Source organism: Seriola lalandi, unplaced genomic scaffold (assembly GCF_002814215.2).
Source record: "Seriola lalandi dorsalis isolate HSWRI2012SDOR001 ecotype SW California unplaced genomic scaffold, Sedor1 jcf7180002054997, whole genome shotgun sequence".
Lineage (NCBI taxonomy): Eukaryota > Metazoa > Chordata > Actinopteri > Carangiformes > Carangidae > Seriola > Seriola lalandi.
The window spans coordinates 974,896-991,771 of NW_019525546.1; the positions used below are offsets into that span (position 1 = coordinate 974,896).

At 40.7% G+C, this 16,876-nt stretch overlaps 1 protein-coding gene, 2 long non-coding RNA genes and 2 other non-coding genes across 5 annotated transcripts; 3 read left to right on the forward strand and 2 right to left on the reverse strand.

Annotated features, from left to right (window-relative positions):
* The first annotated feature begins 1,371 nt into the window (after positions 1 to 1,371).
* Positions 1,372 to 3,103, forward strand: LOC111647530 (uncharacterized). Its single transcript, XR_002760050.2, has 5 exons — positions 1,372 to 1,537; positions 1,883 to 1,956; positions 2,132 to 2,195; positions 2,388 to 2,449; positions 2,620 to 3,103. It is a non-coding gene; the product is annotated as an uncharacterized LOC111647530 (long non-coding RNA).
* Positions 2,238 to 2,311, forward strand: LOC111647539 (small nucleolar RNA SNORD49). The gene has a single exon (XR_002760052.1). It is a non-coding gene; the product is annotated as a small nucleolar RNA SNORD49 (small nucleolar RNA).
* On the forward strand, positions 2,481 to 2,550 carry LOC111647538 (small nucleolar RNA R38). Its single transcript, XR_002760051.1, has one exon. It is a non-coding gene; the product is annotated as a small nucleolar RNA R38 (small nucleolar RNA).
* On the reverse strand, positions 2,700 to 12,428 carry fbf1 (Fas binding factor 1). The gene is given in 31 exon segments (XM_087171416.1): positions 2,700 to 2,915; positions 3,506 to 3,636; positions 3,760 to 3,859; positions 3,935 to 4,072; positions 4,158 to 4,334; positions 4,582 to 4,758; positions 4,862 to 4,984; positions 5,132 to 5,250; positions 5,369 to 5,508; positions 5,676 to 5,783; positions 6,184 to 6,390; positions 6,572 to 6,672; positions 6,806 to 6,925; positions 7,033 to 7,080; positions 7,166 to 7,218; positions 8,010 to 8,080; positions 8,167 to 8,232; positions 8,320 to 8,805; positions 8,913 to 9,006; positions 9,089 to 9,118; positions 9,121 to 9,242; positions 9,557 to 9,689; positions 9,783 to 9,926; positions 10,368 to 10,451; positions 10,578 to 10,719; positions 10,828 to 10,878; positions 10,993 to 11,062; positions 11,151 to 11,196; positions 11,303 to 11,350; positions 11,755 to 11,785; positions 11,981 to 12,428. Coding segments are annotated over 31 exon segments (3,447 nt in total). The 5' UTR covers positions 11,984 to 12,428; the 3' UTR covers positions 2,700 to 2,831.
* Positions 12,429 to 13,260: 832 nt separating this feature from the next.
* LOC111647509 (uncharacterized) lies at positions 13,261 to 16,683 on the reverse strand. Its single transcript, XR_002760049.2, has 4 exons — positions 16,473 to 16,683; positions 15,778 to 15,863; positions 14,234 to 14,287; positions 13,261 to 14,110 (listed from the first exon to the last, which is right to left on the reverse strand). It is a non-coding gene; the product is annotated as an uncharacterized LOC111647509 (long non-coding RNA).
* Positions 16,684 to 16,876: the final 193 nt, after the last annotated feature.

Here is a 16,876-nt window from a genome sequence, read left to right on the forward strand (position 1 = left end):
TCATTTGAACTCATTAGCTCTTAATGTGGAGCGTTCAATTAAAAAATGCATTCCACATTTTCATTTGTCACTTATGACATTAAATCAATATTTTAATGGTATACACTGTTGACACAGAACAAAGTCAGAGCTCCTTGTGTTGGCTCTGGAAGATTTGATGATTGTTTCTGATTTCTAGCTTTAGGACAGATTATATAGGCTTAACTGTCCTTGGACACAGGAATGACATGTGACATTTAAGTGTTTTGTCAAATTTGCTTTCAAATGAATGAACTCTATGTTCATAAATGTTGCGATTATTTATTAGTATCTTGAACTTCATGCACAGCTGCTATTTAACCTTCACTTCCCGGTGCAGTTCCAGACTCGGCCCAGTCATATGAATAAAAGCATAAGAAAAGTAAACTGTGGAACCATCGATGTGGGGAACGTGGACCTACGCCTATTATTAACACATTCAAACATTCATTCAAACAATACATCCATGACGGAGAACAAACAAACACCTGTAACAGCCGGTTGAGCAGGACGGGGAGGGGAAGAAACCGAGCAAAGGAGAACTTCACTTTTAAATACACTGCCCTCATGCGTTGATTGGGCAGTGTTGGCGCCATTTCAGATTTAAATGAAAAATCATGATGGCGTCAGTGAAACACCCCTGGTAAAATACTTGGATCGCCTGCTCTTCATCACGCCGGTCTCCAGGAACCCTGGTCCTTTTACATGTGTGTGACACGCGTGATGCACGCGCGCGCACAGACACACACACACAGACACACACACACGGGGGCTAGCAGAACAAACCTATAACAGTTATGTATTTTGTTCATTTTTAGACAGTTTGTTTATTTAGCTTAGCTCTGCTTAAATTGACCGCTGCAGCCAGCACGTTGGATCAAAAAGCGAAACCTTTTTCTTTTTTTAAACGAGCTGTCTTCGGCTCTGTTTCCGGTTGTCGACTGCCCCGATCAATTTTCATTGTACAAGTTGGATAATGGAACAAACTGACGCTTTGGTGCGCTGAATTGAATTGCACGTCTTCATTCAATGGGACACACGCAAAGCGTTTAGGCAGCATCGGCTAATGAAGGACGAGCTCACACATGCCAATATTACATTTGCACTAAGCAAAAGTAGGACAATGAAATTAGGCAATACCGCCTAAACTGGCATTTTTCATTATTACAACGTGAACAACTGTATAAGAATTATACTTCATGCACGGAACAGTTTGAGGTTTTGCACTTTGCTTTCTTAAATGCAAACTGAATCGACAGAAAACCTTTTTAACTACTATGGAATTACCGCACCCACTTAGGAATCACGTGGTATGTGACGTTTCCGATACATAAAAACGATTTCACGCGAGATTGCCGGTCTTCTTCAACCAGAGACAGTGGAGGATCTTTGGTTCTACTAGTTCTGGCACGGTCGCGTGGCAGCAGAGAAACTTTCAACTCCAGCATGCAGTTTTCACATAATGTGTTACATTCCCGTCTCCGTGTGGAGTCTACTGCAGCTGATCCACCATGAACAGGTGATGATTTGATGACTTTAGAGTGTGAAAGGTCTTTAGGTGGTTCACATGTACTGTGCTAGGTGGCTAACTGTTAGCTAGCCGGGCGAACACGTGCATGGAGAGCATGTTTGTCAGAGGTTATAAAGTAGTTACTGTGTTAGGCGACTTAGTAAAGTAGGAAAACATTAAATAAATTAACTGGCAAGTAGAGTAACATTACTACAACTTTAAATTTTGAATTTGAATCGCATGATAAAGGGTGATGGATAGCAACGTGGCCTCTTATTAGCTCACAGGCTAATGTTCAAATGTCTGATTTACAGATCTGATGAATGACTGAATTCATATATGCTAACTTTACAGGTAGCTTGGCCGGATCTGGATTGAAGCTCGTGTCCCCTTCCAGTGAAGGACGACGTATTTCATCGTAATGAAAGGTAAAGCTGACCATGAGTGGCGTGATGTTCCCAACTCTCTGCAGTGCATATGATGAGTTTGTTATCCCTGTCTGAAAAAAAAGTGTGGAAACCAATGGTATCTGACCTGCTGCAGACTGATGTGTGAAGCTACATGCTGCTGATGACTTGCAACTAATGAAACGTGTTCTTGCAGGTTTGTGGTCCTAATGTCCCACTCTGCATTGACTATATGCAGGAAGAGGAGGCTCAGAGAGAAGGTTTGTACTTCTTTTGACTTTAATGATCCAAGTTTCCACTGATTCAGTGATGAAAACTGCTGCATAGGAAGTGCCGTCTGATGCGATAACTGACGATGGCAAGAGCTGTTCTGAGAAATGTTGTTAAAGCTTTTGGTTTTGTGTCTGTGACCTGAGCAATTAATGATCCAGATGTAAAATTTCCCAATACAGATGTAACAGCAGAAAAGCGTGACAATGAAGAGTCACATGGGTCCTGAGATGACATGAACCAGGTAAATGTGGCACATTGACACTTAATTAATATCAAGCCAGTGATGATACATGTTATCCCTGTCTGAAATCAAGTGTTGAGTCATGGTAACCTGAGGCTTGATTGGAGATGTAGGATGAGAATGATGTATGGTGTCAAAATTTTAATATTTTGTTTTTCTGTAACTTTCAGGTAAAGCCGGTGGAGAAACACAACACCAGCTTGGGACTGAACCAATCTTGATGCAACATGAAAATATAAAATGCAGCACATTTGTTTGTATGCAAATTCAGAACAATGTTTAATAAAACTAAAATGTATAAAATTCAAGCTTAATGGCACATTCAAGTACTCAACATAATAAGAGGAACATGTATCCTATTGAATGTGCCCAGCACCATTGGTCAATCTGTGTTGAAAGATGACCTGTAGGATTTCTTCTTTAAATTTTCGAGAAAGATCTGCTCTTCTTGGAGGTATTCATGGTCCTGTGGGCAGAAAGACTTGAGTTATCTTGGTTAGAAATTTGAAATGTTCAGATTGCATCTACTGATACATGCTGTCGCAGCTTTAAGTGTGTTGAAAAGCGAATTGTGAGTGAACCACAACACTTAACTGTAGTTATAACCTGTTTTAATGTAATATTTACAATAAAAGCCTATGCAGTAACAACCTACATCTGTTCATTTGATGTCACTTTTTTTTTGCAGTTAATTATCTCCTCAATGTTCTAGTTGTAATGATCTTTTTTTTTTTTTAAATGCAACATTTAGGACTCAAAGTTTAAAACCACTGGAGGATGACTTAATTTGATTAGAGATTAAAAATATTTTGAAATAAGCTCAAGCTGATTGTTGCAAACAGCTCTTGATAAATGCTCCTGAGCTTACGTGTGTCTGACATACAGCTGGTGTATCAGGCTATCCAGGGTATAATGTATCTAACTTTGTTTAAGCTGTATATCTCTATAAAACAGCTTTTTGATGTTTTGCCATATTGAGTGCAAATCTACTCGGCAATCAAAATGATTACTACCTTTTTTGGAACACGGTTAAAAAGCTGTAATTTAAGTGTTTACCTTTTCTGCAGTGTACTTCCACAGAGCCAGACTGGCTTGAAGTGCCATGGACTGAGTGTTGGCAAATGAAGTAGGAGGAGGAATGTTTAAGGTCGATGCCAGTTCAGGGTTCGGCAACACTGCAACTGAATCTACAAAAAAAAAAAAAGAAAAAGATAAAAGCTTGTAACATTCTCCGCATGAAATGGTTTGAACTCTAAAGTGCTGTGAGACACCAGTTTCTGTTGAATGATTAAAAACCAGAGTTAAGCCACCTGGTAACACGGATGGAATCATTTGTGGTAAAGAGGTGATGTGATGGTCCTTCCTCAGCCTTTCTGTCTCCGTCTGCAGATGACTTAACTGCATTCGCTCCTGTAACAAAAACAGCACTCAGATACTACCACACGGTGTATACAGTCAATGCTGTTCATATTAACTGACACATACCTGAAGGATTCGTTGTTCTTGCTGTCTCAGCCGCTCTGTTTGGATATGAATATTTCTGAGCCTTGCCTCGTGCTCAGCCTCCACGCGTTTTGCCTCCTGTGATGTTCGTTCTCCTTCCTCATACTTCTCTGCAGCAAGCTGAAAGAACACAGAGTTGTCAAAAGTCATATATTAGATATTGTTTTCTCCACTACTTGTAGATGTCCGTGTGGTGTGAATTTACCCTGCTGAAGGCCTCCACCTCCTGGGCTCGTGTTTTCAGTCTCAGGGCTGTGCTGCTTATTCTTTCTTTCTCTCTGTCTAGTTCTTCTCTTAGTTTCTCCAGAGCGTCTCGCTCCTGTGCAACTGCAATCTCCTTCTGTTTTACCTCTCCAGTTCGAAGCTTTAGGTCAGCTTGTTCCTACAACAGAAACAGATTTTTTTTTTTTAACTTTGGAGTCCTGTGTTACAAAAAGGGCTAAACAAAATTTACTTGAGAAATACTGTATATCCTGTTACACTGATTGATTGCACTGAATCATAAGCAAGTACATACATTTTATCCAGATTTCTGCTTGTGTAATGATGTTTGAATTATTAGCCTTTTAAAATAATAGAGCAGCAGGTAAAAGATGAGTCACCTCTCTTTCCTCCACAGTGAAGCTCACCTGTGCCAGACTGATGATGGAGCCCTCTCTCTTCTCCAAGAGACTGCTGACCTCTCGTTCCGCTCTCTCATGCCTCTGCTTCTCCTGAGCGTGGAAGTGGGTCCACTCAGCTGCCAACTTCCTCCTTTCCTCTGCACAATGCTGCATCACTGACTTCTGCTCATCCAGCAGTGCACTCTGAGAGCAGAGACAGGGAGGAGAGGTAAGGCAGTGACGCATGGAATCAGGATAGAGCTCTTGATCTACTATCTGCACTGCTGTGGATATTTGTCAGCCGCACCTTGGCTCTTTCCAGCTCCTCTCTCTCCATGTTGATCTGCATGCTAAGGGAACGGCGCTCGTCTTCCAGGCCTCTTTGTGTAGACTCTGCTTTGGCCTGTTCTGCTGTCATCTTCCAGCGCTCCTGAGGTATACAAAGAAAAAATGGCAACTTCAGTCTTCGAAGGGGAAAAGCATCAGTTTTAGTTTTAGGTGTTTCTCTGTATGCACTTGTGCTTTACTGCTATGTCAGAGTAAATAGTCTAGAGTTAAGGTCTGTCTTTTCCCTGACCTTCTCAAGCTGTCTTTGCTGCTCATTGAGTTGAGTGTCCATCCTGGAAATGATTTCCTTGAGGTAAGCTCTCTCCTCCACCATGGCTTTCTGCTGCTGAGCCAGACGGTCCTGCATTACTGGAAAAGTACATTTAGAGAATGACCTTAACCCAGTTGAAATTTGATACAACCATGCCCGAAGACATCTTGACCCATTTGTAGAGCGTGTGTGCTCATGTGAGCGTGTATGCAGTACTTCGAAGCTGCTCGTCTCTGTGCCGTGCCCCCTGCTCCAGGCCATGGGCCGTGTGTTCATGTGTGCTCTCCACCCGAGAAGAAAGCTCTCCCAGCCGAGAGGAGAACTGCTCCATCTGCTCAATCACCACTGTAAGAGACCTGGACAAAGATGACAGGATCACAAGTATTAGTATGATCTCTGAAATCCTGACAAAGATTGGCTGGTCAGCTGAAAAAATGTATAGTATTTCACATAAAAACACAAGATTCATGCTAAATATAAGTAATGTAAATGGGACTGTTATTTTCCTTTGATAATGACTTACCTGGTTTGCGATGTTGCACTTGTAACTGCATCAATCTCCTCGTCTTTTAACCTCTTCAGTCTGTGGACCTGGTCCTCATGGTCTTTCTTCATCTCTAAAATTGATTTCCTTGTTGGCAAAATAGGAGAAAAATGCAATATATAGTAAGGTCATTAAGGTCCTTCATTTGTCATAAAATATGATATGCTCATTCTGGGGCTTACTGAACTATCTGGATACTTTGGTTGAGTAAAAACCAAAGCAGGTCCTCTGACATTAGCTTTTGACAAGTTTCCGATTTGAGGGAATTCTAGGTATTGCTTCGCAAAGATTTTTCAGACAATTAAGTAAACTGTTCTCTTGAATCAGACCCCTGTACGTACCATTTTTGGTTTCATCTTGTTTTTATTTTTTTTCGATGTAGATTACCATAATTGTGACCTTGGTCAACAAGTGTGCTGTTAATACAGTAAAGGGTGTTCTCCTATTGCCAATGCTATTGCTATTAGAAAACGCATCCCAGGTTTACCTCTGGAGGTCTCTGAGTCTCTCCACCTCACGGTCTCTGTCTTGCTGGGCCTGAGCCAGTTTGCGCTGGTACTGAGCCTGTAGCTCTGAGCGTTCCTGCTCAGCAGATCGTGTTACTGTGGCCAGGCGTTCCATTAGGTCTTCATATTCCTGCCGTGCTCGTGTCTCCCTCTGGGATGCTGATTCCTCAAGCAGCTTCACACGAGTCCTGGATGTCCACAGGAATGCATACAGTGTGTATTAAGCATACACACAGACATAAGCCACTCAAAGCGCAGGGAATTATGCATTATGTATGTTAAACACATACACAGATGTGCCACATTTGCACTACATATATACTGTATCTGCATGCGTGTGTGTGTGTGTGGGGTCTAGGAATAGATTACTTGTGTGTGTTCTCCATGAGCTCCATATCCTGTTTATGCCGCTGCTGGACACTCTCCAGCAACATTTGGCTCTGGTCTCGCTCCAGCTGCAGGGTCTTCACCTGGACAGTAAAATATGTTTGAAGTTTAATGCCGGGCAAGTGCATAAAAGTGAAGCTGGGGCAGTATGGACACATATAGTAGCAATAAATAAGCAATGTTTGTCCAGTCATCACCACATTCGCATTCACATACCAGTCCCTCCAGCTGGACAATGCGAGCCTGTAACGCTTGATAATCCCCAGGTTGATCTTTGAATCTCTGCAGGACCGCTGCTTCCCCAACACCCCCTAGACCCAGCATCTGAGACTGCATCTTAAGAGGAGAATAAGTAAATCAAGTACAAATAGGTGATGAACATGTTGCCATATTTTGAATAAATCTGTAAGTAGAGGTGCATAGGTAGTTTTGTAGTTTCTTACCTGCTGCTGTAGTAGCAGCTGCTGCAGACTGTCTGCTGAAAATGTCACCTATTGAGAAGTTATGGATGGAATAAAAAAGGTCTTATTTGTTGTCCCAAATCATGAAAACCTTATTACAGAAAAGCGTGAATACCTGTTGCTGGACAGAAGTTGATGTGTTTTGCATGTTGCTTTGCTGTGGAACTGCTGGAGAGAAAACAAACATGAGTAAAAATAATGCAGATGTGCTCAAATTGGCTATTATAGCAATACTGAAACATGCTACTTCATCAAAAACTACTTTATTTCCATAAGATTACCTACACCCCATTGTGCTAGGCAGTGTAGTAGACATAAGGTTGGGCAATAGAAGCTGTTGCAGGGTTTCATCCGAAGGCTTATTGGGCCCTCTGAGCACCCTGGATCCCTTACTGGATTGGGGTTGGGGTTGGGGCTGAGGCTCAGGTTGGGGCTGGCTAATGTTAGGAGCAGAGACTGGCAAGGGACCAGTGAGCTGGGAAGGGTAATCTGAGGGATGAGACAAACTAAGAGTTTGTCCAAGGTCTACTTCAGCGGTTAGTGAGGAAGATGGTAAGGTGGAAGGCAGGCAAGGCTGGGCAGTGGGTGTACACTCAGTATATATAGAAGGAGATAGTAGTGGAGTTGAGGGGTAAGTGGGAATGGTATCTGTATGAGAAGAGGAGTACATGATTTAGAAGAGTATGAGTTCATGATTTGCTAAGATGATAAGCATGGCATGATACGAGGTAGGTATTAGATATGGGTCTTGCAAGTGCACAACATGCTGGATGATATCTTTTTTTTGAGAATGATGAACTGGGTCAAAATGAGGAAGGGCTCCTGCTGTATGTGTGCAGACTTGTCTGGGAGGGGCATGACTTAAAAAAAAGAAAAAAGTTTTTTTGCAATTTGATCTCATAATTTTATAATAAAATGTAACTGAAAAGTTAAAAGTTATTTGGGTGAATTGTGAATACCTTGCTCGGTCCTCTCCTCTCTGACAGGGGTGGAGTGAGCAGCGGGGCTGGGCTGTCCAAGAAAAGTATTACTGAAACAAAAAAAAGTGGAATAAAAAAAAAAAAGCAAAATAGTCACTTTCATGGCTTTACTGGATTTATACAACAAACATATTACCTAGATGCTTTGACAGATGTAAGAGTGCCCTCTCTGCCCCTGGTAGCCTGTGAAGTTGTTTGTTTACTGAAAACAAAAGCAAGTAATCATCAATCAGTATTAAGAAACAAATTTCTTCTGTCACTGTATTGTGTTGTGTGGCTTCCACAGTACCTAACAAACGACTCCAGATGCACTTCTTCTCCCAGACCAAAAGAATCTTCCTGCTTGGACTTTTTTGCCTCTGAGTTCGAAGCTGATTGAGCCTTCTTCCTGCTCAGTGCTCCTGCTAACCAGTCATCCTCCTCCTCCTCCTCCTCCTCCTCTTCTTCTTCTTCTTTCTTCTGGATTGTGGAAACCTCTGCCTTGGTTTGTTTGGCGATATTGACAACTGGGGCTGGGGTCTCTGCTGTTGCTTTTGCAGCAGATGTGGCATGACTACCAGTCAGGGAGGGCTTTCTCTCCAATAAGGGAGAGGAGAGAGCTTTTGGAGACTCTAGTGAAATCTTGGTCTCTTTGGTCTCGTCCTCTAAAAATACATTATCGTCATTTGTCTTGAGGCCTAACCAGTCGGCTGAGTTGCGGTGTCGAGTGGAGATGGGGGTGGTCGGCTTTGGTTTCTTTTCCGGGGTAGAGGCACTGACATCCTCTGTGGAAAATCTGACAATAGAAAAAAATCATATCATGTACCTATTTTGCGCAGTTCACCATGGCAAAAAAGTCAAAAAAATCTTAAGTAAAACACTAAGACTGGACTAAACACACACCTGACAGACTGTCTGCGGGAGTGGCGCCCTTCAGGTGTGGATCCCAAAGTGGGCTGATAGGACCCAAATGTGAGATCATCTTCTAAAAGTGGTTCTGGTAAATGTGGACAAAACAAGCTTTCATTATTTCGTTATTTTAAAACAGTACTAGCTCACATCTCATGGAGCTCCATTACCTTTCAAACTGGTGTTCTTCTCCTGCTGTGCTTCTCTTGAGGCAGAGGCTGGTCCTTCCTCTCACCTGTGGCTGGTCGCTCCAGAAGACGAGGTGAAGTCAAACTCTCCAGAATCTCGTCCAGTCTAGTACGAGCTCTCTGAGGGGTCTCACCCCTGAGATTACCACACAGAGAAAACGGGGAATGGCACATGCTATATGTCTGTATGTGCTGTGTGTCATGTTATGATACAAAACAATTCAGGGACACTTGGCCAACTTTGAAAAAAAAAAAAAAGAATTGTGAGGGCAAAGCAAAGATGATGTTTTGTAAGAAGCAAATCATATGACAAAGAACAAGATCAGGTTCTGAGCAAAGTTTGTCTCTGGCCACACACCAATGCACTAAGGCAGTAATTATTTATTATTTAAGCACTATAAATAAGGACAACAAAAAGAGTGAGACAATAAAAGTGAAAACAGCTGTTACCTTTCCTTGTTGGACCAAAGCGGAGATTCTTTTTTCTTGGGGTTGTTTTTATCACTGTCAAATCCGAGTGCATCCATCAGGTCATCCTTACCATCATCAAATGTGAGATCAGCCGGTGTCTTTGCTGCTTTATCTGATGAACAAAGAATAAGCACACACATATTCAGTGTTTGATGATTACATGGAAAAATGAGAAGTAAAGAATTTTGGAAATTGTCGGGCTCACATGTTTTGCTCTTTAAGACTGGAGATGCTGAAGGAGACTGTACAGCTTGTTCAGGTTTGGTTTGGTGCACGCTAGTTTTAGATTCAGGCTTGGTTTCATCTGGAAGTAAATCACCAAGTAGGTCATCCAGGGGGTCATCTAGATCTGCAAAGGAAATTAGATGATAATGTTAGAGACATCTTTTAAGAAAAGGCAGTGAGTTCAACAAGGGCTGTTGCATTGGATTAGATTAAAAGGTTACAGACATACCTTAAAAACCTCAACTCAAGTGAATAAGTCAGTTAATGGTGTATGGTCATACGCTGTATGGATATTTCTTTTTTGGTGCTCTCCTGTTCAAACTCACAGACACCCACTGACACTACTCACTGATAATACTCAACTACAAGTAAAAGATCAAACACATACATTGTACCTTTCATGTATGTTGTCTGACCAAGACCTTCATCATCACCAGAGTCTGAATTAATGCAGCAAATTGAGAAAAACAAAGCAAAAGCTATCACTAAACAGCACTTTTGCTCTGCTGTTGAGCTATATAAAGCTCGGTCTCAGAGATGGGATGGGAGACAGGGGCTCACTCACCAGAGAAGGTGAACTTCTTGTAGATACGTGCTGTAGACATAGAGGGTGCAGAGTTTGGCTTCCTCCCTCCTGTGCTGGGTTCATCTGAGTGAAGCGAGGGAGACACAGCTCTGTCTGATTGCTGCTATTAATGTTAACTTCAAAGCTCGTAATAATGTGAAGCTAATAATGAGAGAATAATTTATGCAAGAACACTCTGCTCTGAATTACCTGCTCCCTCTGGTTTTCCATTGTTTTCTAATACAGTAGAGCCTTTCTTCGGCCCTTCATTACCAAAGGGTTTTGTTTGTGCAGGAGCTGAACTGGGCTTTTTCTTTGATGCAAAAAGGTCAGCATCCATATCATCCATGTCCTGTATGAGGACAGACAGAAAAACAACAGGAAAGCAGGTGAACCTGTGACCATGCACAAACAAAGAACAAAAGTGAACTGTGTCTCTGCCTTGTTTATAATGACCTACCTTCATGTTCTTCAGTATGTCATTGGGATCTGCTGCTGAGACATCCGAGTCCTTGGACAAAAATGAAAGAGCAAAGGGGCAATATAATATGCTTAAATAAAAGGGGCTCTGAATGTATACATGTTTTTATGTGTCCCTTCTCACATCTCTGTCTACATACAGTACCTCAGAGTCACCACCATCCTTCTTTACTTCCTCTGCTAGCATGCTGAAGATGTTATCAGTGGCAAAGGAGCTGGGAAAGAAAAATAAATGTAACATATAAAGAGGAAGAGTTATAATTTATAATCGGTGTAATATTACTGACTCTAACTCCAACTTACCGATTCAAGGGTCCACCACGAGATGCTCTCCCCCTTGCTGAATGTTCTGTTAAGAGAAAAGTTTGAAAACACATGAAACTTTTACAATGATAACACCATTATGATAATGATTATACTGTTTGGTTTAAAACTGCAGAACTGTGCTCACTTACTTTTATCATCAAATAAGCTGTCAAGAACACTGTCATCTCCAAAAGGACCTTGGGAAAACCAAAACTCTGTTACTCTTTAAGTTGCCTTGTTCTTTATGTAGTTATGCTACTGAAGAATTTTCCTTTTATTCTGTATTAGTACTTTTTGGTATTGCTATTACATTCTTGGTTGTAAATTTAAATACTTCTGCTTCTTTGCTACTTCTGTGTGCTCTGTACATGTAACATTGCTATATTGTTTCTGCATCCTGGTAGGGTGATCCTCCAGATAAACTAAGGGTCTATGGCCAGAGGGTGTCATATTCAGATTGAAATGCCCTCTGAGACAATGGTGTGAGTTTTGGCGATGTAAAAAACGTTGACTTGATTTTAAGTTAATTCGTGCAGATATAAAATAATGCAGTAAGTAAATCTTTGATGTACAGCATTCAAGTTAAACTGGAGGGACTTACTTTTGGATGGTTTACCCTTCGGCTTTGTAGCCTGTAAATTGCAAGGAAATATGGTGAATTATTTTACAGATTAAATGGATTAACCTGGCGCAACTCCTGCATCAAAAACAAAGAGCAAATCAACTGTATACACACAAGTCAATCGAAAAGTTGCGTTTAGGATTTTCAAGTCTTTCTAACTCTGAAAAGTCACTGAAATATGGACAGTGGCTCCACGTTGACTCACCATGTTGAGTCCTGGCTGGTAACCTTAAGTGAGAGTAGCTAGCTAACGCTAGCTAAATCTGATTAGGCGTCTCCCGTCTCCATTGGTAACCACTCTGCTACAACGGCGAGCGTTCACAAGGACACAACATACGACGATAATAAGTTAATATGGCTACAAATAGTGCTGTTTCATGCTTTCATATGGTTGTTTTTTTCTTCATAGTTGCGAAGTTTAGCATTTTAAAATTGGCCAGTTGACTTGAAGTAACGGTAAAATGAATCACACCGCCACAACACACCGTATCTATTTAAGGTTGCACGTCATATTGCATACCTAAGCTAATGTCTTGTCTCTCTTGTTGCATATTTTACGACTAGCACTAAATACAGGTAAATATAAAGGTAATGGTAATCCACTCGTTTCTGAGCGATTTACTGCAGCAATACCAAAACCGTACCAACCGGCGAAATGTACATTTCCTGTTTACAATCCGCGGTGCATTGTGGGGAAAGTAGGTTTTTTTTTAGCATGCCCTTCAGGGTAACATGTTTCTGAAAAGGTGTTTTGTTTTAGTGTTTAAACGATCAAATTGCTTTTTTGGACTTCTTTTGAAATCACTCCCTGGTTGATTACTTTGAGAAATCTTCCAAACTGGTTTACCACCAGGTGGCATCAGAGCTGAGAAAATTAGCTAAAGCAAATCAGTTACAGCAAAACTGAAGGGCTGAATAATTTATCCTCTGTAGCCTATGTTTAATTCAGTGAGGTCTAGGCCTGATGTTGCACTTTTAATCAGCACAATGAAAACTAGGCAAATCACCCTTCAGTAAGCTCATTGCTCTTTGAGGTTTCAACTGTCTTGTGTTTCTCCAACTCCATCACCACTAAACAGGCTTTTCAGGTGTGAATTTGTGGCGACAGCATTTCAGTTTTCTTGACAGATTCAAAAAAGCAGCGTTAAAACAATGTGTGCTGAGCTATATCTGATTCTTATCAGTGATGTGTAAACACTCATGCAAGTTGCTAATGATTTGTAGTAATTAATTCGATTTTGTAATACATTAAATGGGATAATGTTTTCCCTGGGATTTAATACATAATTGATGTCCTATTTAGGGCTTCTTTTAAAGTACAAAGTTGCTAATAACAACAACAATAATAATAATAATAATAATAACAATAATAATGATAATAATAATACCCTAATATTGATGCAAAATTACAGACAGCAGCACTGGACCTGTATCAACAGAAATCAATAAACCAACCTCACTGACAAGGTAAGAATCAGGAAAATCTTGACTTTGAAGGAGTACTTAATTTATTGTAATGACAGCTGACATTATTTAAAATGCATTTTGGGGGCAGTTAGCATCACTGACCATTTTAAAGTACAGCAATCTGTGGTGCAATGTAGCCTATACCAATTTGTATAGCTTTTCAATCAATAATCAGGGAATTCACAATCTTGAGTAACATTGAGAGGCACACAAATGCATTTCATCACTTCATTTAGATAACGAGGACAACATAAATCTTTAAACAATTCACAGGATAGCAATACCTGCCATGTACAGTACAATGCATGCCTCCAGTCCCTATTTCACAGGAAACCAGGTCACTTATAAGATCTTAAGAGAAGCTACTCTTTAAGATACATCCAGTCAAAGCGCATACTGTACTCATACACACAGTTCACACAAACCATTACATTTGTCAAAGCAAGAAAAACATAAAATCAAGGAAATGATTGTGTTTTTTTATGTGGAGGCACAGAACATGTTTTATCATTTCAAACCACATTGAACTTTGAAGTGAAGCAGATGACAATTTAAGCAATTCAGTAAATTCAGTTGTTCATATGTCAGGTTTCATTTTCCAAGCTGGGAGTTCACTCAGTTGCTGTTTCCTGTTCCAGTAATGAGAGCATCTGCAGGACAGATAGGGGAAGCCATAATCAAAACGGACCTCACTTTTTCTTTCTTTCTTTCTCTCTTTTTTTTTTTTTTTTACTCCTTGTTGGAGAGTCTTGGCGTGAGCTGGTAAGTGCAGATGAATCAGAATGAGATAAAAGAGAAAAACCTAAAAAAGATTACAGGAAACCTTTCCTTTAGTATCCGGGGAAACAAGTCTTGAAAACAGAGGCCACTGAAAAAAAGTACACAAAACAAATTAAGATTTAGTGCTTTTGAAGTTAGCAAGTAAATACACAGTTTCTCCATTTATTTTCTGGTTTACTCTAGGTAAAAAATAGCAAATGACAAAGCTCACCTGGTGCTCACCACCAAACTTGGGATGATGGCCCACTCTGGTCTTAGTTCATGTCTACAAGGGAGGGAAAGCACAAGGGAAGTGAAAGCTGACATGCATCCATGGGTGATGTAAAGAAATAATTGCTCTTAAAAAATAAATGACTCTTGACTCAGCTGATTACTTGCCTCCATAAAAGTGATTCAGATAAAAAGTAAAAGATAAGACGTCACTGTGACCTGCATGAAATTTCCATATAGTAGTCAGGAACCATGGTCAGTTAGTTTATTACTTTATGTGAAGGTCTTTCACAGATGCACTAAATGGTGTGGTTGTGGGGTGGTAATGTATTTATAATAACCCTCCAAAGAGATGATGGATTGTTCTGCCTCTGAATCATTTAGTATTAGTGATGTAGCAGGGAGTACTTAAAAGCTAAATGTGGGGCAGGCATCTTAGCTCTTTATGCATCTTTGCCTTTGTAACATGCTCCACTGCTCCACTTTCTCCCCGTTGTCTGGAGCACCTTCTGTAAACCCCCCCAATACACACACACACACCTACAATAACTGTCACGGTCTCTTCGTCTATCTGGATGTTTTCCTGTCACCCACTGTGATTCTGTTTTAGTGTGTTGGTTTTAAGTCCTGTAATGTATTTTATTTTGAATTTACAGCTTAATTCAATTTAATTTTGCACACTGTTGTTTTCATGTCTGCATATGGTTCTGGATCCATCTTAGAACCGGTTTAATTGAATTTAGCACTGAGTCAGATTTTTGGCACTGCTAGCACAGAATAAATGCGAAGGTTGAGGGTGAAGTATGAAGTTAAAGGGCAGGGTTTTTAATGTGCTTAAAGAAACGTCCTGGTAGTTTGCATCATCTTGGTTCCCTTGACAAAAAGCCAATGGGATTTCTGTATTAAAAAAAACACTGGCAGGATGAGGGAACCAGAGGTGCACCAATCTTCACTTATTTCCAGGTCTTTCTCATTCCTGCAGCATCCTGATGCATAATTGGCTGGTGATAATGTTATCGCAACTTTGGCTTGGTGACTACAAATTTATAGAAAATGGCAGTAGCACTCAGAAAAACTTCCCTAAAAAATTGCTCCATTTAAATCCAAGTCAATCTTAACTCATTATTAATTTAAACTTTATTATTAATTAAATTTTGCATGGTCAGCTGACCAGCTGTCCACTATTTAAAATATTCCCTAGGTCCCTAGTTACACTGGCAGTAAAACTGAGTTAGTTAACTGAAAGTTTACTAACTGAACAAAGAAACCTTTCTAATAATTTATTGTTACATACTATTGAAAAGCTGTGTTACCCAAAAAACCTGTTACAAAGTAGGGGAGTGGAGTTTGGAAGACAGCCTTAGTTGCACTTGCAAGTATCACAATTTTTGGAGGTTGACCTCTACTAGGCACTAAAAATCTGATTAACTCTGCTACTTAGAAGGCTAATAATACATTTCTGGAGTATCCCTTTATGGCACTGGTGGCCATTTAGTACATTTGCTCAGTCTGTTTTTATTGAATGATTTGTTTGTATTTCCTTACCCTGTGATGCTCACTGTCATTTTTGGGTTTCTGCTGCTCCATTGCTCTTCATGTATGGCACGTCTTTCTCAGTAGCCTCTTTCTGCCTGTGATGGGTGATACAGAACATAATACTGAATATTAAACTCTACATATTCATCATCACAGTGCCCTCTTTGTGAAGAATGATGAAGGTTTTGCTGTTTATTAGTGTAAAATTGTGCGAGCGAGCTGTTGCCATGCTCCATGGTGCTGTAGCCACATGGCATTGTTTGCCATTGCTGTGTGAGTGGCAAAGCAGGGCCGGAGGGCTGAGAAGATTGCACTTTGAGTCAATTAGCAGCCATGGACTCAAGAGCCCTGATGCTTTCCCCTCCCTACATCTCTCCATTAAAAAAAAAGAAGCTGGAATACACTGTTGTTATGTAGCAAGCCACTTAATCCACACACTGTTGCTCAAGGCAAACCTTAAAATAATCACAGGGGTGATTTCAAATCAATGATGCAGATAAGTCTCTCCCTCACTCTCCCACACATGAAACACACATGCGGTCTCTGTGTTAGCATATACGTGTGTGTCTTCGTATTCGGGTATGGGTGGAACTATTTTATGTAATTTATTTTATGAAGCATCTAATGCTTTTCTCACAAGCCTCACGTGGTTGAATTTGTCTGTTTTTTTTTTTTTTAAAAGACAGTTCATGATCAGTACTCACGGTTTGATTTTGTTGGAGAACCTCTGCCGCAGGATGAGAGCGATGGTGGTGAGGACCACCATAGTGGTACACATGGTCCTACCCCACGGATCTCCTGCCTTGGGACTGCTGGTGGTTCAGAGCACTGAGACTTCTCTTCCCATTGAAAGGCTTGAATGGCAAAAGGCAGAGATTGTGGTGTAACAATCTGACTATTCCTGTCTTTCCTCTTGGCTCTCTCTCACTTATGATTGGGGAGATTAGCTCAGAGGATTAGCTCGGATCAAGGGGGGGGGGTTAGATCTAGCTGGCAGGACTAGGAGGTAAACAAAGCATGCTGTGTGTTTCTATTCTGAAAACAACTCCACCTCGCCACCATAGCGTCAGCACAGCACGCCAAATCAACCTTGATAGTGTCTTTTTTG